The sequence below is a fragment of the Lepidochelys kempii genome, chromosome 1 (assembly GCF_965140265.1).
Source record: "Lepidochelys kempii isolate rLepKem1 chromosome 1, rLepKem1.hap2, whole genome shotgun sequence".
Lineage (NCBI taxonomy): Eukaryota > Metazoa > Chordata > Testudines > Cheloniidae > Lepidochelys > Lepidochelys kempii.
In genome coordinates, this window is record NC_133256.1 from 277,960,090 (window position 1) to 277,985,988 (window position 25,899).

The 25,899-nt window shown below is 44.9% G+C and overlaps 1 protein-coding gene across 10 annotated transcripts in view; it reads left to right on the forward strand.

The window, feature by feature from the left end:
• Positions 1-348: 348 nt before the first annotated feature.
• The window catches only part of LIN7A (lin-7 homolog A, crumbs cell polarity complex component), an 86,099-nt gene continuing 60,548 nt past the window's right edge, over positions 349-25,899 (forward strand). For 2 of the 10 annotated variants that reach the window (XM_073327644.1, XM_073327646.1), the window contains exon 1: positions 718-804. Coding sequence is in view for 3 of the 10 variants with exons in the window: in XM_073327643.1 (XP_073183744.1) it covers positions 369-804 (436 nt within the window). In the remaining 7 variants the exon portion in view is untranslated. Of the gene's footprint in view, positions 805-5,077; positions 5,102-25,899 lie in introns of those variants that run through there. The other 8 variants (XR_012156731.1, XM_073327643.1, XR_012156730.1 and 5 more) reach the window with 8 other exon arrangements.

The window sequence follows — 25,899 nt, forward strand, 5'->3', positions numbered from 1 at the left end:
GACGTCAGAGGGTGGCAGAAGAGGAAGGCTACATTTCGGGCAGCAGCTGGAGGCTGCTGCCACCTCCCCCACCCCCTAGCCCTGGCTGCAGTTGGCGTTTCTTCCCTCCCAGGTGCTGGAACCTGGCTCCCCCTCCCCCGCCATTGCCACATCTCCAGCCAGTCGCTGTTTCCCCCCCCCCCCCCCCCCCTCCCCATGCACAGGCTGTGCAATGACAGCTCAGTGGTTTGAGCATTGGCCTGCTCATGTGAGTTCAATCCTTGAGGGGGCCATTTAGGGATCTGGGGCAAAAACTGGGGACTGGTCCTGCTTTGAGCAGGGGGTTGGACTAGATGGCCTCCTGAGGGCCCTTCCAACCCTGATATTCTATGATAAAGCTAGGGAAGGTCCCGGTGGGCTCCCCGGCAGGCACCGGCCCGCGCGGGAGAGCCCCAGGCCGGCCAGAGGACGCGGCCCACGCCAGGCGGCGCTGCGCGCATCTGGAAGCCACAGGCAGGGCGCCCGGGGGAGCCAGCGGCGGCTCACGCACCTCCCTGGCGCCCGGCCAGCGCGGAGTGAGCCCCGCCTGCCTACATGTGGCCAGCGCTCCTCCGCGCCACAGAGCAGCATCCCCGGCCAACTGCTCGCCCCTGTCCCTTCCCCGCCGGAGCCTCCTCCCCAGCGCCGCCCACCTCCTCAGCGCCCTCCCTGTCTCCTCCTCCGCCTCGTCTCCCTGCACGCCGCTCCTGGAGCCCAGCCTCACTCCCGCTGCAGCCGCAGACATGGCGACGCTGACAGCGGTCCAGCCGCTCACACTGGACAGAGGTAAGCGCAGCTGCTGCGCCCCTAGCCCGCTCCAGGGCAGCGGCTCGCCCCTGGGTGCGGGGAGTCACCACAGTGGGCTGCAGAGAAGAGGCTGGTGTCCCCTGGAGACGCATCCCCCGGCACATCCTGCTGCTTCTGGCTGCCGCGGAGTTGCCCCTGCCTGTATCCCACCCTGGTCCTGGGGAGGGGCCCCCAAAGCCGCAGGAGCCCCCTGGCCGTACCTGTGCTGGCTGCTGAAGCTGCGCCTGCATGCTTGGAGCCTGTTGCTGGAGAACAGGGCAGTGGGCAGGCTGCGGGACTGGGGGGGACGCTGCCCCCCATGGCAGTTCGGACTGCAGGTGGCTGTAAGGTGAAAGGGGAGGGAGGGAGGAAAGCAAAGAGACCAAACTTTCTTCGAGGAGGAGAAGCGTTTTGGAGGCTGGGGTAGGGCTGGCATCCTGAGGAGATAGCCGGGGCACGGATCCCCACAGTACCAGGGGGAAGGGGATTGTATATTACAAATCTAGGGTAGTGCTGGCTAGTGTATTGCACTCTCTATGTAGTGTATTAATCTCTCTATGTAGCTCTACGATCTTGCTTTGCATCTTTTCTGCACTCGCTTTTCTCTGCTAACTTGCTATCTGGTACAGCATCTTGCCCTACTAGCGTCTCTAGTGCATTGATTTTGAGTATGTCCCTATACTGGCATCTCAAGTATAGTGGCAGAGTTGCTGCTTGGCATATAGATGCATTTCTAGTTATTATCTTTGTGGTAGCTTCACTTTCCCCATAGCTAACTCCTCTAAGAAAAGGGCTCAGACTTAAGCAAAGGAAAGTCAGCCATGCGAAAAATCTGAATTTGGGGGAGTAAAGGAGAATGGGAGGGAGTTGCAATTTGCCATATTTGCTATAATTAATACTGCTTCCATATAGAAGACAGCTATATTCCTGAAGACACCTAGTTGCCCCTGGCATTGACGACAACACTGATAAATTTTTTCCACCCTCGAGACTGTGACAACAGCACCTTTTTATCCTTCTCTTTGTACAGTCCATTACAAAAGAGATAAAGAGGGGGTGCAGAAAGCTTGAGACTATGCTAAATTTAAACTTCTGCCACAAGGCTGTAAAATTAGATCTCCCAACCCAACCTGATTAGGCGACAATAAGAAATGATTTCTAAACTGATACCATTGAAAGTACATTTGTAATCCTAATAAGGTACCCAGAAATATTTGGTTATTACAGAGGGGAAAATAACTTGATTTATTATTTGTTTGGCTTTTTCTTAGTTATGAGATCAAACAAGCTCCCTGGATAGGACTCTTAAGTGTTAGGTCAATTTTTTTTAATCTGCATCCTGTGTGTCTGAGCCGCTGAGCAATTTGTAAATCCTTTACTTTGTAGAGAATGATTTAGGCCAGTGCCTTGGTTTTAAAAATACTCTTTCTAGAAGATTAAGATGGACTCGAAACAAGAGGCACAGAGCTTCCTGCTGTAAATTCAATGGAAAAGAAACCTGATGAACTCAGTTTGAGATTTTAATTTAGAGGACACTAGGGTTACTTTGCTGGAACCTAATTGAGGGCATAGCAGCTGTTGTGGTCCCATCACAACTTTACTGTGCATTAGGTGGGTTGTTTTAATAAGATATTCAGACAAAAGAAAGAACAAAATGAATTTATTACTGAAATAAAGTACTGGCATGCAGAAAGAAGGAGAATACGTGTTTGTCCAAAGTGCTTAGAAATCTACTGTGTAATGTGTAGTTTCATCCCAATATTGTTTGCATTAACAGGACAAATCTATTTCTCGGTAAAGTGTTGAACAGATGGCAATCCATTAAAATGCATGGCTTTTCAAAGAGAATTATTAGTATTTCAATATTATGATACCATAGCATTCCTGTTCGTTATGGAAACTATGTTTTTTTTAAACACTCTCTCTCTCAATAGTCATAAGTAAGATTCCACTAGATATGGGCCAGGGTGTGCCTGGCACTTTCACAGAGGTGGAAGTTGAGGGCCAAAATGCCCTCCTCTCACCTGGTGGCTGAAGTAGGTGAAAATAGGAGAAGGAATTCATCAATCCCAGTGACTCCTAAGAGGACTCACTGTTAATGTAGTTGAGATGCAGAGTTGCATCAGCACAAGGTGATTGCATGCAGCAAGGAAAAAAATATATACAACGTGTTCATTTCGAAAAGAAGGCAACTTCTTCAGTGGGACACAATCGCCTTTCGGGGGTGCTGCTGCTCCAGTTGTTGAGAAGGCTGAGAGCCCCAGAGACATCTCACCTAGGCCCAGTGCCTCCAGGTGTTTTCACTTGAGTCCTCCCCTTACCACCAGGGAAGAGGGGAATCTCTGGGGCAGCAGATTTCTCAAATCAAGGAAGAGAAGCTCTCCCTTTGCTTTTATCAAAATAGAAAGAGCTGGGCTCCTCCTGAGTCTGCCTCAGCCCTGCTAAGGTCAAGACACAGTCCACTCTGGAAAATACCATAGACCTGCACTGGCTCCATGCTCTCCCACAGAGAAGTCAGTGCAGCAAGGAGAGTAAAGTGCATTCCTTGAAGGCATGTAGTAGTTCAAGTGATCGTGGTGAGGGAATTATCATGGTGGGGTCCATGGGGGCAGTGTGCCTCTGCACTGCCCCCTCGTCTGGGCAGTGTCTAAATGGTGAAATCTAGCCCTATGTGAATAATATACAGATGTAAAACCTTTATTACTGTCCTGGAATGTGTCTTCATAACAAACTTTATATGCAGTTTTGTTTTTCAAAGCCCGTCACAGATAAATGAGAAATATGTAAGTTAAAATAAAACAACATTTAAAGGTGACTGTCATTTTTGTGTGCATGATTGGAAGCCTGATTAGAATTAACTTCTTTAATTCCTGTCAGCATGTCTCTCTCTACCTGCACAACCATCTGTGTCTGCAGGACTCTAATATGTAGAGCAACTTTCCAATATAATGGAAATTTTAATCACAGTTTCATCTCACAGACATCTCCCTTTAATCTGAGGACTGTACAGGGCTGGAAGGGAGACAGCGTATGTCCTGGGGTGGGAATGTGATGTGATTCAACTACTAGGGCAGGTGCAGCTGTGGGGGTTTCTACAGAGCAGTGGTTCTCAACCAGGAGTACGTGTATCTCTGGGGAGTACTCAGAGGTCTTCCAGGGGGTACATCAACTCGTCTAGATATTTGCCTAGTTTTACAACAAGCTACATAACAAGCACCAGCGAAGTCAGTACAAACTAAAATATCATACAGATAATGACTTGTTTATACAGTAACGCCTCATTAGTTATGTTCCTGAAAAATGCGACTTTAAGCGAAACGATGTTAAGCTAATCCAATTTCCACATAAGAATTAATGTAAATGGGGGGAGGGGGTTAGGTTCCAGGGAAATTTTTTTTTGCCAGACAAAAGACTATATATATATATACACACACACATACAGTATAAGTTTTAAACAAATAATTTAATACCGTACACAGCAATGATGATCGTGAAGCTTGGATGAGGTAGTGAAGTCAGAGGGTGGGATATTTCCCGGGGAATGCCTTACTGCTAAATGATGAACTAGCACTTGGCTGAACCCTCAAAGGTTAACTCATTGTTAATGTCGCCTCACACTCTACAAGGCAGCAGGAATGGAGGGAGGGGAGACAGCATGGCAGACAGCGACATACACACTGTGTGTGTGTGTGAGAGAGAGAGAGAGGAATGCCCATTTCCCCTTTAAGTACGCTGCCTCACTACCCTTAACACTGCCTTGTTAAGTTAATCAGCAAGCTGAGACCACAGCTGCTTCCAGGAAGCTCCCTCCATCTTGAGCCCTGTCGTGTGTGTCCCCTGCTCTATGGAGATGGGGTAAGCAGGGTGCAGGAGCAAGGGGGAACGGGACACCCTGACATTAGCCCCCTCCGCACAGCAAGCAGGAGGCTCCTGGGAGCAGCTCGGAGGCAGAGGGCAGGAGCAGCACATGGCAGTCGGGGGAGGGACAGCTGGACTGCCGGCAATTGATAGCCTGCTGGGCGGCTGCTGCACAGGGAACTTAGGAGAGTGGGGAGCTGATAGCGGGGCTGCTGGTCCACCCTGGTTCCAAGCCCCCACCAGCTAGCTGCAATGGGCTGCTCTTCCTGCAAGCAGTGGACAAAGCAGGCGGCTGCCAAACGACGTTAGAAGGGAGCATTGCACAACTTTAAACAAGCATGTTCCCTAATTGATCAGCAATGTAACAACGAAACAACGTTAACTGGGACGACTTTAAGTGAGGAGTTACTGTACTGCTCTATATACTACACACTGAAATGTAAGTAAAATATTTATATTCCAGTGATTTATTTTATAATTATATGAAAATGAGAACATAAGCTATTTTTCAATAGTAGAGTGCAGTGACAGTTTTGTATTTTTATGTCTGATTTTATAAGCAAGTAGTTTTTAAATGAGGTGAAACTTGGGGGTACACAAGACAAATCAGACTCCTGAAAGGGGTACAGTAGTCTGGAAAGGTTGAGAGCCACTGCTATAGGGGAGGCTGAAGTTGGGGGCAGGGTTACAAGTGTTCAAGAGATTTGGGAGGGGAAAAAGCCTGTGATGCATAACGGAATGTGGTGGACATAATATACCTGGAATTTGCAAGGCTTTTGACACAGTCCCACATGACATTCTCATAAGTAAGCTGGAGAAATGTGGACTCAGTAGAACTACCCTTAAGTGGATACACAGTTTGTTAAATAGCCGCAAACAAAGAGTAATATTAATGGAATGATGTCAGATTAGAAGGAGGTCTCAAGTGGGGTCCATAGGGATCTGTTCTGGGTCCAGTGTTATTTAACATCTTTATTAATTACCTGGATGTAGGAACAGAGAGCATATTGATTAAATTTGCGGATGACACAAAGCTATGGGAAGTGGTAAACACTTTGGAGGATAGACCTAAAATGCAAAGGTATCTTGATAAATTGGAGAACTGGGCTATAGACAACAAAATGAAATTCAACAAAGACAAATGTAAGGTGCTAAACTTAGGGAAGAAAAACCAAATGCACAAAGACAGAATGGGGGATAACTGGCTTGGCAACATCACTGCAGAGAAGGATCTGGGAGTTGTGGTGGATCACAATCTCAACATGAGTCAATAATGCAATGCTTTTGCAAAAATAGCAAATGCAGTTTTGGATTGCATTAACAGAAGCATAGCATGCAAGTCACAAGAGGTGATAGTACCGCTCTATTTGCTGCTGGTTAGGCCTCAGCTAGAGTACTGTGTCAAATTTTGGTCAGCGCTGTATAGAAAGGATGTAAAGAAACTGGAAAGGATCCAGAGGAGAGCAACAAAGATGATCAAAGGGATGGAATGAAAGCCATATGAGTAAAGGCTGAAGGAACTGGATATGTTTAGTTTGGAAAAGAGGAAATTATGGGGGCACATGATAGCTATCTTCAGATACCTGAAAGCCTGTCATAAAAAAGATGGAGAAAAATTGTTCTCTTTTGCCAGAGAGGGCAGGACAAGAGGCAATGGGTTCAAAATATAGCATCACAGATTTAGATTGAATCTCAGGAATAACTTCCTAATTGTAAGAACAGTAGGACAATGAAACAAACCGCCTAGGGAAGTTGTAGAAGCTCCTTCACTAGAGGTTTTCAAAAAGAGACTGGATAGCCATCTGTCTTGGATGGTTTAGATACAATAAATGATGAATCTTGGCATGGGGTTAAACTAGATAACCCTGGCGGTCCCTTCTAGCCCTGTGATTCTGTAGTGACTTACAGAGAGTCAGAGGTTGAGGGTTGGGAGACACAGAGAACATGGGAGAAGCACTGTTTGGAGATAACCATGAAGGGGGCTAAGGGCAACAGTTAAAATTTAATCTTCTAAAGTTTGATCATTCTGCAATCTTTCTTGAGTCTGGACTGTAAGAATGTGCTACTGAGATGTGGGGTTGGGGAGCAGACTTACTCCCCAGTGCCTCACAGCTACAGCCCTGTGACACTATGACCTAACATCCCCTACTTGCAGAGCCCTACTCTCCACCTGCCTCCACGCCCTGTCATGATCACCTCAAACCCAGGCCTTCCCAAAAGAACCCTGTTTTCCCATGACCTCTTCTACCAGAGACCTGCTGCTTCCATGGTTCTTTTCCTGCTCCACCATGCCTCCTGCTACAGTGCAGATCCACCCAATGCCCCCTCCCCATGCCTCCACCAGACTTCCACTCAGCTCACCAGTAAAGCCCTCTTTGCTAAGGATCCCTAAGGCTTGTCTCTAAAATGCATGGGCTCCCCAGCTCCATGCCCGTGGATCCCCATAAGGCAATTGCACCTTCCAAATAGACTTCTACTTAGGACTTCTCATGTATCCTTAGAGTCTTTAGGGTGGCATTCACCTCTTTTTCTCCAATTGTCTGCTGGTGGGGGAGGACCAGACTGAACTCTCCCACCCCCATCTTCTTTCTTTGGGGGGACATCAAGAAGGATTTTTGCCCTCCACAAGTCAATGGATGGTCCCCAAAATCTACAGAGGAAGGACTACTGCTTTTCTGCCACTATCAAACTGTGGCCAACCTGAGTGTCTGGGCCTGTCTGTTACAGGCCAGAGTTTCCCTGTGGTAGATATCCTCATAGAACATATGTAAGGACTTCCCAACATAGAGAAATCCTGCTTGTCAGAGGATGGGTTTTCCAAGACCCAGATGTCTCAGCATCCTCATGTCACTCTCCCCACCATACTTCCCCTACCAGTTACCCAAGAAGCCTATGCCTCCCAAACCATATGCCCCTCAGATTAAACACTTCCCCTCTCCCTACTGCACCAACCTTACATCCCCAACTCAGTACCACTTATGTCATTCTATCAGTCATCCTCACTGGCCATAGAAGTGGGATGGAAACCGTTTTTCCATCCCAGGGAAACTTTCAAGAGATGTAAAAAGACATTGGTCTGAAAGTTAATGTTTATTGATTGCATTGAGAGAAAATTAATTTAAACAACCTTCATTTTAAGCTAAAACGTGGGCATTTTATTACTCTCTCTCTCTCAAATATTTCTGGTCAGGGCCATTGTATTGTCTGAGATTTCACATGGGGTCCCTCACTTATAGGCAGACATCACTGTATCTGTCAATAATAGAAGATGGATTTTCACCTTTCACTTTATCTGAACCTTTATACTTTACTGAACATTTTAAAATACTATTTTTCAAAAAGCTTAACTTATTTGAAATGTTATTTGTACTCTTCACTCTGAAGCTGAACTTAGTCTGCTGTGGCCACTGTTTACTCAGAACATTGCACCAGCATGTTCCCTGATCTTCTTCATTGTGGGTTTTGCACAGGACAAGCAAATGGCAAGTTAGGAAAGATCACTTTTCAAGAGACCATCTTGATTTCTAGTCAATTAGATATTTAAATTGTTTTGAACTGACTCATGGTTAAGAGCTAGATTGTCATGGAAAATATATTTCCAGGTCCCACTGGCCGATGTCTACATCTATCCTTCCACCCCATATCCTGATTACTTTTTTATTTGCATATAGTCAGTATTCACATCCTTGGGGTGAACACTTCCTTAAGTGCTTGCAGATTGAAGGAAAGACTGCTGAATTCTTTGCACAGAAAGAACTGATACCACAGTTGTTTATGAAGCTTCACCCAGGGTCATAACTGCTGGCTGTGCAGTAGGTCAATGGGGAACAGTCTGGGATGGATTTAATTTAAAATCATTCAGGCATTAATATATGTGAACATAACCTTAAAATAACCTAAACTTATTGACAGCCTAATTTCTACTGCTCTCAGATCTATGCTAGGAAACTGGAAAGACCTCTTGCTGTTAAGCTACACTGCGTAACTAAACTCCATTTATTCTCTATTAATTCAAACAATTAACTTTCAAATGAAATGGATGTGCCAAAACACATTGGGAAAGTTGTCCTATACAGCACTCTATTTAGAAGAGATAAAGATAAAGATAAGATAAAGATAAATAAGAAAAGATCGGAAATTAGTATTAGAGCTTCTAATATAAGCAGCTATGGCAGTGTTCTGTTGATAGTTATAAAATAAACTTCCATTCCAGCCAGATAGAACACCGTTCTTTTATAGGTCTGTGTACATCCTTCTCTATGTTATTTTTCTGTTCATCCTTCTCTTTTGATAGCCTACTTAAGTGGGTTTGGTTCCCCCCCCCACCTCACACACATCCGTGTGTGGTAAGTACATATCATTGATATAATTTTCATGGAAATTGGAAACATGCCATTATTCTGGACTGTAAGTCTTACTATAATGTATATTTGTTCTGAAAATAATATAATTAATACAAAGTCTAATTCATAAGGTAGGACCTTGACCCTACTACAGAGACCCAGCATCACTTAAATCCCACTTAAGCCCTCAGAATAGGGTTGGAGTGATTGTACTGTCCCTCTGCACAGGCATGAGTATCACCTAATATCTATCAAATATATCTGTCCATCTCAGAGATTTTATAGCACCCTTCATTGTAGGATCTGAGAGCAATGAAAATACTTTAAGTGCCACAAATTTGCAGCTGGATATCCTTATGGCGATGATATACAAAATAATGATATATTAAAAATAAAAATCACTCATTCCATTAAGATAAAAAAAATCAGAGGGCTTGGTCTGTATTTGATTATGTAGTACTGGAACAGAAAGACGTAGTCACAGACTGAAATAATTTGTTTTATGTCACTGTGTTTGATTTTTTTTTTACTGGATGTTTTTCTGAAGAGATGGATTTAGGGTAAGCCGCTTGGTTTAGTGCATTTTGGATTATAAATGAGTATGCTTTTTACAGATCTATGCAACTGAAGCATTCATGCAGCATTGATAACAAATTTCTTTAATTATGCACATAGTTTAGTAATGCTTCCTAAAGTCTTATGGCTCCTATATTTATACCTTTAATATGGGAGCTTGGATTTTTATAAGAAATGTCAAAATAATGTTACTATTTTAAAAAGTTAAATGCACATGAGGAACTCAGCTGCATCTGTTAGGCACAGCCCTGAATTGTGGGTAGGTATGGAGATCCACTTCCCCAGGGGAACTCTGAAAGGAACTGGATCTGCCTGAGGAGTCTGTGTTCCAATCTGCAGTCCACCAGTTTCACTGGATCATGGTCCTGCTTCCTTCTCTCTCTTTCCTGTCCTTGTTGAGGTGGCTTCTGCCCTGAGGCCTCTAGGAGAGAGCAATCCCTGATACCTCAGGGGTTGTAAATGGGCCTGGCCACTGTACAATGACCAGAAAGGAGCAACAGCTCCTTCTCTCAACTTTGTACTTGTGCATCAGACTTGCATCCAGGCACAATGTGGCCTTAAATATGAAGTCCTTCATAAATGTGTGTCTATATGTAACACTCCACGAACACACAGAGTTTTGGTGGAATTTGGTGTAAGTCACTTCTGTGACTTGGAAAGGGATATCTTAAATCCCCAGTCAAGTGTAATTTTTGAACACAAGATTAGTCATGCCACATTGTTCTTCAGTGGCTTTGTTCATGTTAAGGAAAAGTTTGTTGAGCACGTTAGGCATACAATTGCCAAAACAAGATGGACAATGTTCACAGCAAACACTTATTACTGCAAGGATTTTGCCTTACTCCTGGTCTGTAAACACCTAACACACTGTTGGTACTGTAGCAATTTAATAATAATACCTAGACATAATTTTAGTTTACAGACACTCCCCGGTTTACGCAAGACCCGACTTACGCATATCCGCACTTACAGAAAAAGCTCCGTAAGCTAGAAATAGGAGGGGGTTTTGTTGTTGTTGTTGTTGTTTTTTTTGCATAATGGTCAGGAATACATTTCCGACTTATGCAAAACTCGAGTTACGTAAGGCGTTCCGGAACAGAATGATTGCGTAAGTCGGGGAGCATCTGTATTTGAGTTTATGCTGGAAGATCCTGAATCTGAACAGAATTTAGGTTACCAATAATGTATTCTACTCCTCATTTGTTACATTGTTCTGGATCCTGAAACTTGTTGATCCTCAATAGGGATGTAAAATGTTAACCGGTTAACCGATTAACCAATAAGCATCAGTCTTATCGGTAAGGTATTCTGGTTAACATTTAAACTCTGCTGCAGGACCCTGCTGCCGGCCCTGCACCACGGGTCCCAGCTGCCATGCCCCCGAGCTCCTGGCTGCTGATTCCCTTCCCCCCACCCCATCCCAGCTGCTGGCTGGGGTCCTGGTTGCTGGTGGCCCCCATGCCCAGGGCTTTGCGTGCGGCAGCAGCAGAACCCCCTGCGTGTGGTGGCGGCTGGGACCCCAGGCGCGGGGGGCCTGCTGGCAGCCGGGACCCTGGGTGTGCAGGGTGGCAGTAGAGCCTAACAGTTAAACATTTAACCAGTAAAATTTTAGTCGTTTGAACATTTACTTTTTTAAAATGTTATTTTCATCCCTAATCCCCAATGGGGCTCTGAGCAGGTACAGGAGTCCATCACATACAACAAGGATTACAGGATTTGTGTGCTAATGCTTAGGAAACACAAGGCAGGCTATATTATATATTCCTTCCCTTTTGACAATGTGTTTTATAGACAAATCCCTATGCCCAATCCTAGTATCCTACATGCCTCATTCACTCTAAAGTTAGTGGGTCTTTTGCCTGAGTAAAGAGGGCAGGATCAGGTACTTAATGAAATATCAATTAAATTATTTGTTTGAATATATGTCTTCTCTTTTCAGCTTATGTGTGCTACTGGGCTGGGCACTCCTCTAATGAAATAATCAGTGGAAATAAGAAATGTGATGGATAATAAAGTCTTTGGCTTTGTGCAGATACGTTCTTTTAATTAACCATCAGAAAAATACATATAAGCATAGCTCTCTTTAACAGTTATGATACTTATGCAAGTACACAAAGATACACACTTTTAGTTGAGCTATGCTAGTCAAATGTAAAGATGCTCTTGGCAGATAAAAAGGCAACGATTTGAAATATTAATAAAATGTGAAGCCACCAATTAAAGTCATTACATAGAACCATCATTAATTGTTGATGAAAAGTCAAGAGAAAAAGCAAGTGAAAGCAGATAGTGTTTTGACCCCACTTAAGTGGCAATTCCTAAATTTATCTATCTTCTCTAAAGTACAGATAATTTGTGTTGCATGAGAGACTTCAAACATATTTGGTACTTTTAAAATACTAACATACTTTAAAATACACAAACATTTACAAAGAAAGTTAATCTGAGCTGATTTAATCTTCTTTTACCTAGAGTTGTAGTCAGACATTTGCTAGAGATTCAGACTGTGGATAAGAAGATCATAAGAACCAATTCAGGAAAGAATACTTATTCAGAAAAACACTTTAAGCATGTACTGAAATCCCAAACATGTGCTTTAAATTAAGCATATACTTAAGTGCTGTCCTAAACAGGGATGGATTTAAATACATGCCGAAAAGCTTTCCTGAACTGAGTCTCTAACAAATAGTGAGACAAAACAACTACCCAGGAATAATGCTACCAAGTAACCAAGAAGTGGAAATTGCTTCTCATAAAGTGTTACCCTGTGCCCCTTTATGTGATAATACTAAATAAAGGGGATAAATTGTCATCCAGAAACTGAATGGCCAGAAGAGGCTGGGGAAGGAATGCTCCAAAACAAATGGAATGTTCTTAATTATTTAAAAGATGGAAAAAGTAAGTTTTCATGAGCATATCAGGCAACAAATACAAAGAGTTAAATAACTGTTGACAGTACACAAAAATTACTCACAACAATGTAAATAGCATGCAGTATCATCATCAGAGTGGGTGTGGGTTGGGAAGGAGTAGCTCAGAGAATAAGATTTTTTTAAATGTCACACACAAACACAGAGTATTGTATATGGACCAGCATTTCTCAAATGGGCATTCTCTTTATTTCTGCTGAATCAAAGTTGCTTCACCTTTACTGTGGAAGCTCCTTTTGATAAATCCCTCAGGGTAAGCATTTATCCTTCAGGACCCTGACTCTTTCATTATCTTCCTCAATCATATCATGTAAAAAAAAAAAAAACAAAGAAGAAACGTTATTTATATTTTAAGGTATCAGTCCTGCACATTGGCCTGTATGGAGTCCTCTGCAATCAATGAGCTCCAGCACTGGCACAGACGTCACATGCAAAAATCAGATAGCTGTTTGGGGCGTATATTAGTCCTTTGGCAGCAGTCTTAACCTTCTGAAATCCATCATCTATTCATGCTTTCAAAACAAATTGAAAATGTGCTGTAGTCAAACAAGTTATTTGGAGGAATACAGGAGTAACTGGATGGAATTTTATGGCCTGTGGTTTGTAGGAGGTCAGACTAGGTGATCTGGCCCTAAAAATCTATGATCCTACAAAGAATAGGAGTTTGGGAAGAGAGTAAGTTGTGCATCCCTGGCCCATCACCATTTCCTGCCATGCTGCCAGTTTTGTATCATAATAGCAATGGCTATGGAGTTCATAGTGTATACCTCACCTTTTGCTTCCTAACAATGAAACCATGCTACAATATCTCAGGTTTTGTTTTTTCCACATCTCATAAATGATGTCCTGTTAAATCAGGCTACAATTTGAAATAAATTGTACCCCCACACTTCCACTTCCAAAATCTATCAGAATCAAGCAAACCACACAGCTGTAGTTTATACTGTCATTACCTATATTCTCTGTACAACAGGAAGGGAGCTTTTCATTTCAAAGTTTGTTTTCAGCTTGCAGGAGCAATTCCGGAAAGTCATCGCTCTATCCTATGATCGTACTAATGCACAAAGAACCCTAGTTCCATTCATTTTGTTGTTTGGAAAGTCATAGGCTTGGAAATTAAAAGTAAAAAAGTGGTATATTTGGCCATGTCAATCACTAGTATACTAGAACTGCCTGCAATGTCTAGTTACACTCGGGTATATTAACAAGGAATGTTGCTTCCATTATACTAATCTTGCCATTACAATATTATTCATATATACTTTCTGAAAATTGTGTTTCTCTCTGAAGTTGTATCTCCCTAGTCAGCTGCCACAGGAAATTAGTCTACAAAGTTCAGCGCTGGAGTCAACTAAAATGAAAAAAGGTGACTTCAGAAAGACAGAAGTTTAACAAAGTTTCTCATTACTTCTTCCAACAGAGAAACAGTGCCATTATGTATTCATGCGTAATGACTTATTGCATCATCTGTCATACATAATAAAGTCATCTGATCTCTGCTGCCTCTATGGGGAGGAGGCTTATGGAACAGCCAGTGAAGAAATTAAAATCATAATGCTAGAAATAATGTGAAGCTGTTTATGTCCACTGTTGGCCCACTGCCATCTCTTCCTCCCTTTTCTGGTATGAACAATAAAAGATCAAGATTAGTTGAAGAGATAAGAACTAAGGAGCAGACAGCAGGAGACTCTAATAATGACACACCAGCGAGAAGAAACCAAGAGTAGTGGCTCTAGCTCAAACACAGAGCCTGTTGTGAAGGAGAATTACTATCTGTGAACTAATCTCACCTCCCTTTGTGAAACACCTGTTGGTGGTTCATTTCCTTCCTTTTTCCCCATTCCCCAAGAAAAATCTGTCTGACAATAGCTAAAAAACACACTATTGAATACCAGTGTGGCAACATGCACAGTTATATTGTATGTGCTACTTTTTTGTGATCTAGATGCAGGACGTATCACTTGTTATGTCCTTTACTTAGCAGGTTAGGTGGGTAATGGAGTGGAATTCCGCTGAAAAAAAGATACATCACAATTAGAAATAATGGTTTTCTTCTTACTGCTTGTCTTGGTACAGACATGTTCTCTCTCCACACACACACACCCCTCAACCCCCCCCCACCCCGCACTGCTCTAGTTTTCTTTAATTCCTCCACGGGTTTTAATGGGTTTCACCATAGGTTCAAATTTCATAAGGCAATTTTTGTTTTATTAAGCAAGCAGAGAGTTATGGGTGGGTTAATGCACCAGCCTTTTATCTGGATTAAAATCCTGCTCAGCTAACACATGAAAGTGTCTCAGTTTGTTGACTTCAGCCTAGTCTCTAGTGTGGTTTTGTCCAGTTTCCAGTGCAGACTCTGCTTAAGACAGACTCTAAACTACAATAGCAAATGGCACTCCAGGTCAGAAATCAGCTGAATTACAAGGACTGCAGGGAAACTGGCACAGCAGTTTACTATTTCCTCAGTTTTATGAGCTCCAAATTATAAAACTATATTTAAATATAAAGTCAGTTTATTCACTTGAGTTTCTCAGGTTTATACAGCTGTTTTAAGTTCCCTGCCCCACTCATCTCATGGTCTTAAAGGTCAAATCAGAAAAAAGATAACTCTTGAGGCATATTTCCTGCAAAACAGGGGTAAAAGCCTTTGGGCCCATTGCTGTTCCTGGGAAGTCTTCATAGGACCAGTGGGAGAATGATGCGTGTTCCCCGTGGATGCCTCTTACTCCCTAGCCTCAGTCCACATCCCACCTCTTTGATAATATCATCCACCCCAACCCAAACCAGATGGGACCCAACTACAAGTGATGGGTTTGGGTCAGGTGTAATTTGTATAGCACACATCGGGGCTTGGCTCGGATTGAATAGTCTTTTATCACTCAGTGTGCCAACTATGTTATTCACAATGGGGGAGGTGTATACTGGGTGATGGGGTTGAAGCAGAGGGAGATGGGAGAAAGATAGGGGCAGACTCCCCACAGAGCCTATCCGGTCCCCATCTCCTCCTACCTGTGCCTGGCTCCTATTCTCTGCAGGGGGCTCTATGGTCCAGACAGCCCCGCTTCCCAGCTCTTGACATTTCCTATGTCCAGCTGTGCCCCAGGCTCCCAGCAGCTCTGATCCCCACACTTCCCTGCGCAGTCATGGGTGCAGTATTCCCGGCTCCCTCTGTGCTATGAGCTGCTGCCAAGTGCCCCCCAACCGGACGTAGTATTGGCACCTGCTGGCTCAGAGGATGCTCTACAGTCAGGAGGGGAAGAGGCCCCACTTGCTCGATTCCTACTCCACAGCCCAATCCTAGATGCCATAGTTGCTGCTCCAGCCCTTCCAGGTCACACTCTTGCCTCCAGACCCCTGCTCATGAAGTACAGGGGCAGAAATGTACATCAGTGCCCTCATTGTATCTATCCAGGGGGTTGGGCCAGGCTTTAAAATTAGGCCCAAGCAGACCTCTAGTTCAGACCCTTTGTTAACATCTTGGCATGCAGGAATATGCCATCACGGGGTGCCAAAACTGTCCAGCGCAGGCAGTGACGGTACAAAGGATCAAAACCATTTCACCAATGAAGGGGGACCTGCTGCAGCCAGAAGGATGGAGAAACTGCAAAGGAGATGGCCAGCAATCAGAGAAAGCAGGTGCTGGAGTATGGGATCTATCGGCCCTGGAGACAGGTACTTCTGTGAGGATCCAGACATTAGAGAGACACTAAAGGAGTAATGAGGGGTGCAGTGGCAACCAGCTCATAGAAGGTGATTACACAAGAGGGAAAAGTGATCTGAAGGAACAGGAGACACGAGCCAGCAGACAACACCCAGCCAGAAACTACAGAGATCATCACAGAATGGAGACACAGAGAACCATCTAGAAGCCAACCCCACGGGGAGGGAGGCAACTCCGCTGAGAGAGTTTGCTAGATTATGGTCACAGGGAGACGGAGATCAGTTACTTCTGGTGTGGTCACTTGTTGAGGAGACCAAGCTGTCTCAAAGAAATATGTAACTAGTTGAATCTGTGGTTAAAATGAGACTCCAACTTGGCTCTGTTGGAGGGCAGAAGGGACACGGAGCAGGAGTTTGGGTGTCAATTATTTGTTTATATCAACATTGTATGTTAAAATGTTTGTAAAATAATGAAGAAATATCATGATCAGTTGAACTGGAGTCAGAGGCTCATGTTTCTTCCCTGGAGGGACTGTTATTGATGGGACACCAGGAAAACAGAGAATGGGGAGAGAGACTAGAAGCAACTCAACCACAAAGACAGAGCAGAACACATGGTTTAACAAAGTTTCACTTGTTCAACTTAACCTGCATTCAGCTTTACTCTTTGCAAATGAAACACTGCAGCACCCAGCCTGGGAAGAGGCAGATGTTAGGGTTAGAGCTTCTGCAATGGGAGCCCACAATCACCTTACTAACACATCTGGGAGAGTGAGCAACATTAATGTCACATGCTGGGCCCGGGCAGGGGGAATTCAAAATCAAAAGACAGACCAAAATCCCCAATATAGACTTTAAAAAAAATCTCATTATATTTGGGGTTCAGCTCATGAGTGCTGATCTCTTGAGATTGGCAATATTGTAACTGTCACATGACCCCAAAAAGGTTAAACTGCAAAACAGCAGTACCCATGAGGCTGGAGTTCTGGGGAGGGTGTGCTTAAATTACTGGCTTAGAAACCTGTAGGATCCAGTGTATGGATCCAAACACAGCAGCCTGATGAGCATCCAGCAGAAGGAGCTTGACCCCGGCTGTGATAGAAAGCACATAGGAAGTCCACCAACACACTTACAAGTTCATTTACCACTATAATAGGCCAAGTGAGACAGATACAGCACATCCAAATCTATTGCGTGGTTGGATTTTTTCATACGTTAGGAAAAGAGAGACTTAAACATTTGCTAAACTGCTTGCTTAAAATTATTTATTTTAAGCAGCTTCAGGGTATGTCTACAATGCAAATCACTTGCAACGGAGTATAAGGTGTGTAGCTACATGCTGCAGTGAAAAACTGGCTGCTCCCACACCATAGTGCATTGCTACACATGGAGCCTTTCTGCATTTCAGGGAGCTGCCGGAACCTTTCCCTGCTGTTCCCCTGCTGCCAGAGACTTTCCCCATTGCAAGAGCTTCCCCCTGCAGCAGGGAAAGACTCTAGCAGTAGGAAGGCAGTGGGACACTGGGGGAGGCCCCCCTGAAACCTGCTCGAGGGCCCCAGTCCCCTGTTTGAGAACGACTGGTGTAGGGTATATACTGTGACAATTAGGGTCCAGACCCCTCCTCCTCCCCCCCTCGGGGAGAAAAGGGGCTCTTAACCCCAAAGAGTAAGCATTTGAATCAGCTGGTTGTATACAATGTTGTGTATAAAAATATGTGGAGTAAGGTCTTTTATGAAAGCATGTAATGTTTTGAAATTGATGGCCATTACGAGATATGTATACAGACTGTGGTTATGTATTTATATCAGAAGTGGGCAAACTGAGCTCCTGGCTGGGGAGGCTCACCCCCGGACCCTCCCCCACTGTCCCCCCTTCCCCACAGCCACACCGCCGCACGGGCAGAAGGGCTGCGAGCTCCTGCTTCTCTGAGCAAAATGGTAAGGGGGTGGCGGCACGTGCACGCGGCGGTGAGGGGTTGGGTAGGGAGTCCCAGGGGATAGTCAGGGAGCAGGGGGTAGTTGGATGGGGCAGAGGTTCTGGGGCAGTCAGGGGTCGGGGAACAGGGGACAGTTGAATAGGGCAAGGAAGTCCCAGGGGGCCTGTGGGGGGGTGGATAGGTTGGGACAGTCAGGGGACAAGGAGCAGAGGGGTTGGTTGGGTCGGGGGTTCTGAGGGGAACAGTCAGCGGGTGGGAAATGGGAAGGGGCAATAGGGGGCGGGGGCCAGGCTGTTTGGGGGGCACAGCATTCCCTACCTGGCCCTCAATACAGTTTCGCAACCCGATGTGGCCCTCGGGCCAAAAAGTTTGCCCACCCCCAACTATATAGAATACTATGCCTATGACCTAAGCTACAATTTCAAATATACCTCACTGCAGGGAGGAGTGCATTCCAAGCTAGGTGTTTACACAAAACCACATGCAAGTAATGATCCATGTTTCAACCCAGGAAAAGACAAATAATTACAGTTAATGGGAAGACCCTGAGACACCCCAGCTACCAAGTCAAGAGGGAATTTTCCCCATTATGAGTAATGATGAATCATCATAGTTGACAGAAGGGGGTGGGGGGACAAAAACCATGCAAATCCTTAAAAAAGAAGGGCTTTGAAGTGAAGGCTTTATAGAAACTGATGGGCAGCCTCTAAACAGGACACTGTCCCTGAAATGCTTTATCCCATCTATGACAGGGCACACTGGAACCCTGTTCAAACAGAATAGGTAACTTGTATAAGGAAAGAGAATTTACCCAATATATAAGTGTAAAGCCTGAAGTTGCGTCTTTATGTTTATTTTCTGTAACTTGTATGTGTTTGTTTTTTCTTACTATTTCTTCTCTGAATTTGTAATTTTTCTTTTAAACAAACTTTTTGTTTATTTTTATCCAATGCAGGTCTCCAATGTGCAAGCTTTATGGTGTGTGCGCCAAAGTGAAACTGATAACTGGGGGCAGTTTTCACATGTTTGGGGTGACGAACCAGAGGGGAAAGGTCTGAGTGTCTTGTAGTTAAGAATTTGGGGAGATTTACATAGAAAACTATACATATAAAATGATGGGGTCTAAATTAGCTGTTACCACTCAAGAAAGAGATCTTGGAGTCATTGTGGATAGTTCTCTGAAAATATCTGCTCAATGTGCAGCAGCTAGGGTTGCCAGTTTTGGGTGGACATATTCCTGGAGGTTTCATCACAGCACACTCCTTAATTAAAAATTAATCTTTAATTCCTGGAGACTCCAGGACAATCCTGGAGGCTTGGCAACCCTTGAAGCAGCAGTCAAAAAAAAGCTAACAATGTTAGGAACCATTAGGAAAGGGATAGATAATAAGACAGTAAATATCGTAATGCCACTTTATAAATCCATGGTGCACCCACCCCTTGAATACTGCATGCAGTTCCCTCTGCCCCTTTCAAAAAAGATATGTTTGAAATGGAAAAAAGTACAGAGAAGGGCAACAAAAGTGATTAAGGATATGGAATAGCTTGCATATGAGGAGAGATTAAAAACACTAGGACTGTTCAGCTTGGAAAAGAGACAACTAAGGGGGCGGATATGATAGAGGTCTATAAAATGAATGATGTGGAGAAAGTAAATAAGGAAGTGGTTTTTACCCCATCTCTTAACACAAAAACCAGTGAAAATTAATAGGCAGCTGGTTTAAAACAAACAAAAGGAAGTACTTCTTCACACAGTGCACAGTCAACCTGTGAAACTCATTGCTATGAGATGTTTTAAAGGCCAAAATTATAGGGGAGTTCAAAAAAGAATTAGATAAGTTCATGGAGGATAGGTCGATCAGTGGTATTAGCCAAGATGGTCACGGATGCAACCCCACACTCTGTCTCTCTAAGCCTCTGATTGCCAGATGCTGGGACTGGATAATGGAATGGATCACTTGATAATGCCATGTTCTGTTCATTCCCTTTGAAACATCTGGCATTGGCCACTGTTGGAAGAACTGGATACTGGGCTAGATGGACTATTGGTCTCATCCAGTATGGGCATTCTTATGTTTTTATGTTGGGCTCACCCTGAAAGGAGTAACTAGGCTGGTGGAAGCGAGGATGAGACTTTTGTGCTTGTGAGCTGGTGTCAGGACTCTGAGCCATAGCAGCATAGAATTAAGGCACCCAAAGCTACAAGACAGGCAGTGACAGAACCCCTTATTGATCTGCATGATACTCAAAATGTCACACATAGCCACAGGGTTCAAGGTTATGCTACTCACCTATGCAGGGTCTCAGTGTCCACACTGCTGTTTATACCCATATTAGGGGAGCATGCAGTGTAGACATACCTTTAATTTTTAAAAGTGATGTCCTACCTGCCAGTAATGAAGTTCTTGTCACATATGGGTATTGTCATGTATGGTGGGGCCAGTGGCCGTTTACCTAGACCAATTGAAAAAGATATGCATGTGTGATTTGGTATTTATCTGAACAGTAGAAGTTCTATATGATTCATTCTTTCTAATGTTTGAGTAGCTGTAGCAATATTCAGTTGTTGGAATGTAAAAGTGCTCTTGAATTAGACCTGTAATGATTACCAGATCATTTATTTAAACCAAAATAATAGAACATTAACATTGTTTTTAATTATAGTTATTTTGAGAAGACTTCAAAGATATGCTTATATATTATAGATGCAGTATAAAAATGTACCGTAAAGGCCTGGATAACATTACTGGATTTTAACTGATTAAATTGCTGCTCCCTGCACACCATTATGCCCAATTTACGATAGTGAGGTATACCTCTCAGGCCTTGTCTATACTACGAAATTAGGTCGAATTTACAGAAGTCGGTTTTGTAGAAAGCGTTTTTATACAGTCGATTGTGTGTGTCCCCACACAAATGCTCTAAGTGCATGTAGTCGGCGGAGTGTGTCCACAGTACCAAGGCAACGGTCGACTTCTGGAGTGTTGCACTGTGGGTAGCTATCCCATAGTTCCCGCAGTCTCCGCCACTCATTTGAATTCTGGGTAGAAATCCAAGTGCCTGATGGGGCTAAAACATTGTTGCGGGTAGTTCTGGGTACATTTGGGCCTTTTTCTTGAGTTACCTGTGCAGACGTCATAGCACGGCAGGCATGGAACCCGCTCAGCTAACCATCACCATATGTCTTCTGGGTGCTGGCAGACGCGGTACTGCATTGCTACACAGCAACAGTTTATTGTCTTTTGGCAGCAGAAAGTGCAGTATGACTGGTAGCCGTCATCGACGTAGTCCAGGGTGCTCTTTTAACCGACCTCGATGAGGTCAGGGGTGCCTGGGCAAACATGGGAGTGACTCAGCCAGGTCATTTCCCTTTTAAGTTTCATCTCATGGTGATTCAGTACTACCGGCAGTGCACTGTCTTTTAACCTACAGCCAGCAGAAGACGATGGCCACCAGTCATACTGCACCGTCTTCTGCCAAGCACCCAGATGATGACGATGGCTAGCGGTCGTACTGCACAGTCTGCTGCCAGCAAGATGTATAAAGATAGATTAAATGGATCAAAACAAGAAATAGACCAGATTTGTTTTGTATTCATTTTCTCCTCCCTCCCTCGGTGAAATCAACGGCCTGCTAAACCCAGTTTTGAGTTCTATCCTTGAGGTTTTGAGTTCTATCCTTGAGGGGGCCATTCTGTTTCTCGCAAAGCCACCCCCTTTGTTGATTTTAATTCCCTGTAAGCCAACCCTGTAAGCCATGTTGTCAGTTGCCCCTCCCTCCACCAGAGCAACAGCAAACAATCATTTCGCGCCCTTTTCCCTGGTTTGCCCAAGCAGGAACAGACGCCATAGCACAGCAATCATGGAGCCTGTTCAGCACACCACAGCAGTTATGACCATTGTAAACACCTCGTGCATTAGCGTGCAGTGTATGCAGAACCAGCACCTGGAAAACCAGGCGAGGAGGCGACGGCAGCTCAGTGTTGAGGACATGAACACACTTTTCTCTAAAACTGCGGTCCCCAGCAATTTGGAGATCATGGTGTTAATGGGGCAGGCTCATGCCGTGGAACGCCAATTCTGGGCCTGGGAAACAAGCACAGAGTGGTGGGACCACATAGTGTTGCAGGTCTGGGATGATTCCCAGTGGCTCCGAAACTTTTGCATGCATAAGGGCACTTTCATAGAACTTTGTGACTTGCTTTCCCCTGCCCTGACGCGCAAGAATACCAAGATGAGACCAGCCCTCACAGTTCACAAGTGAGTGGCAATAGCCCTGTGGAAGCTTGCAATGCCAGACAGCTACTGGTCAGTCGGGAATCAATTTGGAGTGGGCAAATCTACTGTGGGGGTTGCTGTGATGCAAGTAGCCAATGCAATCACTGAGCTGCTGCTATCAAAGGTAGTGACTCTGGGAAATGTGCAGGTCATACTAGATAGCTTTGCTGTAATGGGATTCCTTAACTGTGGTGGGGCTATAGACGGAACGCATATCCCTATCTTGGAACCGGACCACCAGGGCAGCCAGTACATAAACCGCAAGGGGTACTTTTCATTGGTGCTGCAAGCACTGGTGGCTCACAAGGGACGTTTCACCAATATCAACGTGGGATGGCTGGGAAAGGTTCATGATGCTCACGTCTTCAGGAACTCTGGTCTGTTTAAATGGCTGCAGGAAGAGATTTACTTCCCAGACCAGAAAATAACTGTTGGGGATATTGAAATGCCAATAGTTATCCTTGGGGACCCAGCCTACCCCTTAATGCCCTGGCTCATGAAACCGTACACAGGCACCCTGAACAGTAGTAAGGAGCTGTTCAACTATAGGCTGAGCAAGTGCAGAATGGTGGTAGAGTGTGCATTTGGATGTTTAAAGGGTCGCTGGCGCAGTTTACTGATTCACTCAGACCTCAGTGAAACCAATATTCTCATTGTTATTGCTGCTTGTTGTGTGCTCCACAATCTCTGTGAGAGTAAGGGGGAGACGTTTATGGCGGGGTGGGAGGTTGATGCAAATTGCCTGGCCGCTGAATACGCGCAGCCAGACACCAGGGCAGTTAGAAGAGCACAGGAGGAAGCGGTGCGCATCAGAGAAGCTTTGAAAACCAGTTTCATGACTGGTCGGGGTACTGTGTGGCACTTCTGTTTGTTTCTCCTTGATGAAAACCCACCCCCTTGGTTGACTCTAATTCCTTGTAAGCCACCCACCCTCCCGCCTTCAATCACAGCTTGCTTGCAAAGGAAATAAAGTCACTATCATTTTAAAAACATGTATTCTTTATTAATTGATTATAAAAATAGGGAGATAACTCACAAGGTAGCCCGGGTGGGGTGTGTGAGGAGGGTAGGAGGGAAGGAAAAGGCCACTTTAAAGCTTGTTGAATGCCAACCTTCTGTTGCTTGGGCTGTCCATTGGGGTGACATGGTTGGGTGCCTGGAGCCTCCCACCCCACGTTCTTGGGCATCTGGGTGAGAAGGCTATGGAACTTGGGGAGGAGGGAGGACGGTTAAGCAGGGGCTGCAGCGGCAGTCTGTGATCCTGCTGCCGTTCATGAACCTCCACCAGATGCCGGAGCATGTCCGTTTGATCCTGCAGTAGTCCCGAGCGTTTCCTCATGCCTCCTCTGATCTTCCTCCTGCCACCTCTCCTCATGTTCATCATCCACCATCCTGTACTCTGCTATTGTGTCCCTCCACACAGCTCTCTCAGTGCCAGACAACTGCATGAGCTCAGAGAACATGTCATCGCACGTGCGTTTTTTTCGCCGCCTTATCTGAGGTAGCCTCTGGGATGGAGGAGGGAGTCTTGAAAAATTGCAGCTGCTGGAGGAAAAAAAGGGAGTGAAGTATTTAAAAAGATATATTTTACAGAACAATGGCTATACTCTTTCACGGTGAACAACACTATTCACATTACATAGCACATGTGATTTTGGTACAATGTCGCATTTTGCATCTTATATTGAGTGCCTGCGGCTTTGGTGTTAGAGATCACACATGCAGGGCCGGGCAACAGAATTCAGCTTGCAGGCGGCCATGGTAAGCCATAGTCTTTCGGCCCCTGCAACCTTCATAACAGCAGCCTCCTCCTTTCCCATACCAAGCAAAGCCCATTGAGTTGGCCATTTACTGCTGCAGTTTTCCTGTTAACGTGCAGCAGCAGAAACCAAACTAACCCCTCCCCCCATCCAATTCTCTGGGATGATCACTTTTCCCCTCCCCCCTCTGCCTGGCTGGTATCAGGGAAGATCCCTGCTAGCCAAACGCGAACAGCTCAGCGCCAATGGCCTCCCCCCCACAACGCGTGGCTAACTGCGGGGAGGATTTATTTTCAGCCACAGGCAAACAGCCCAGTAGGAACGGCCACCTCTGAATGTCCCCTTAATCAAATTCCCCTATTTCAATCAGGTTACCATGAACGATATCACTCGCCTGAGGGTAACACAGAGAGATAAAGAACGGATGTTGCTTGAATGCCAGCAAACACCGGGACCATACGCTGCCAGGCTTTGTCATGCAATGATACCAGATTACTTGCTACTAGCATAGCGTGGTAAAGTGTCCTACCATGGAGGACGGAATAAGGCTGTCTCCCCAGAAACCTTCTGCAAAGGCTTTTAGAGTACCTCCAGGAGAGCTTCATGGAGATGTCCCTGGAAGATTTCCGCTCCATCCCCAGACAGGTTAACAGACTTTTCCAGTAGCTGTACTGGCCACGAATGCATCCCAAGTCCTCAGGGCTACTTAATCATTAAAAAATGCTTGCTTTTATAACATGTATTATATTTAAAAAGGTACACTCACCAGAGGTCCCTTCTCCGGCTTCGGTGGGTTGGGAGGGTATTTCAGTCAGGGTAATAAAAAGATCCTGGCTGTTGGGGAGAACGGTGTGCTGTGTGCTCTCCCCAAGCTCGTCCTCCTCCTCATCTTCCCCATCTGCAAAATCCTCAGCCATGGCGGAGAGTATCCCATCCTCGGAGTCCACGCCCCCCCCCCCGCCTAGAATTGCATGCAGCTCAGCGTAGAAGCGGCATGTCTGGGGCTCTGTCCCAGAGCATCCGTTTGATTCTTTGGTTTTCTGGTACTCTTGTCTGAGTTCCTTAAGTTCCATGCGGCACTGCGTTGCGTCCCTGATGTAGCCTCTGAGATTTTTTGAAACGTTTTGGCATTTCGTCTTTTGGAACGTAGTTCTGATAGCACGGATTCCTCTCCCCATACAGCGATCAGATCCAGTACCTCCAGTTCAGTCCATGCTGGAGCTCTTTTTCGATTCTGGGTCTGCAGGGTCACCTTTGCTGATGAGCTCTGCATGGTCACCTGTGCTGATGAGCTCGCCTGGCCAAACAGAAAATGAGATTCAGAAGTACCCGGGGCTTTTCCTGTACACCTGGCCAATGCATCCGAGTTCAGAGTGCTTTCCAGAGTGGTCACAATGGTGCACTGTGGGATAGCTCCTGGAGGCCAATACCTTCAAATTGCGTCCACACTAACCCTAATTCAAAACCACAATGTCAATTTCAGCGCTAATCCCCTCATTGGGGAGGAGTACAGAAATCAGTTTTAAGAGCCCTTTATGTCGAAAAAATGGCTTCGTTGTGTGGACTGGTACAGGGTTAATTCGAATTTAATGCTGCTAAATCTGACATAAACTCGTAGTGTAGACCAGGCCTCAGATGACTAGTTGGCATGAAATTTTGTACAACTTAAAAAACAAACAAAAATGGCACAAAAAGACTCCCCACTTTCTCAATTCTTCTAAACTCTCCATTTTAATCAGTAAATTAAAGAGAATT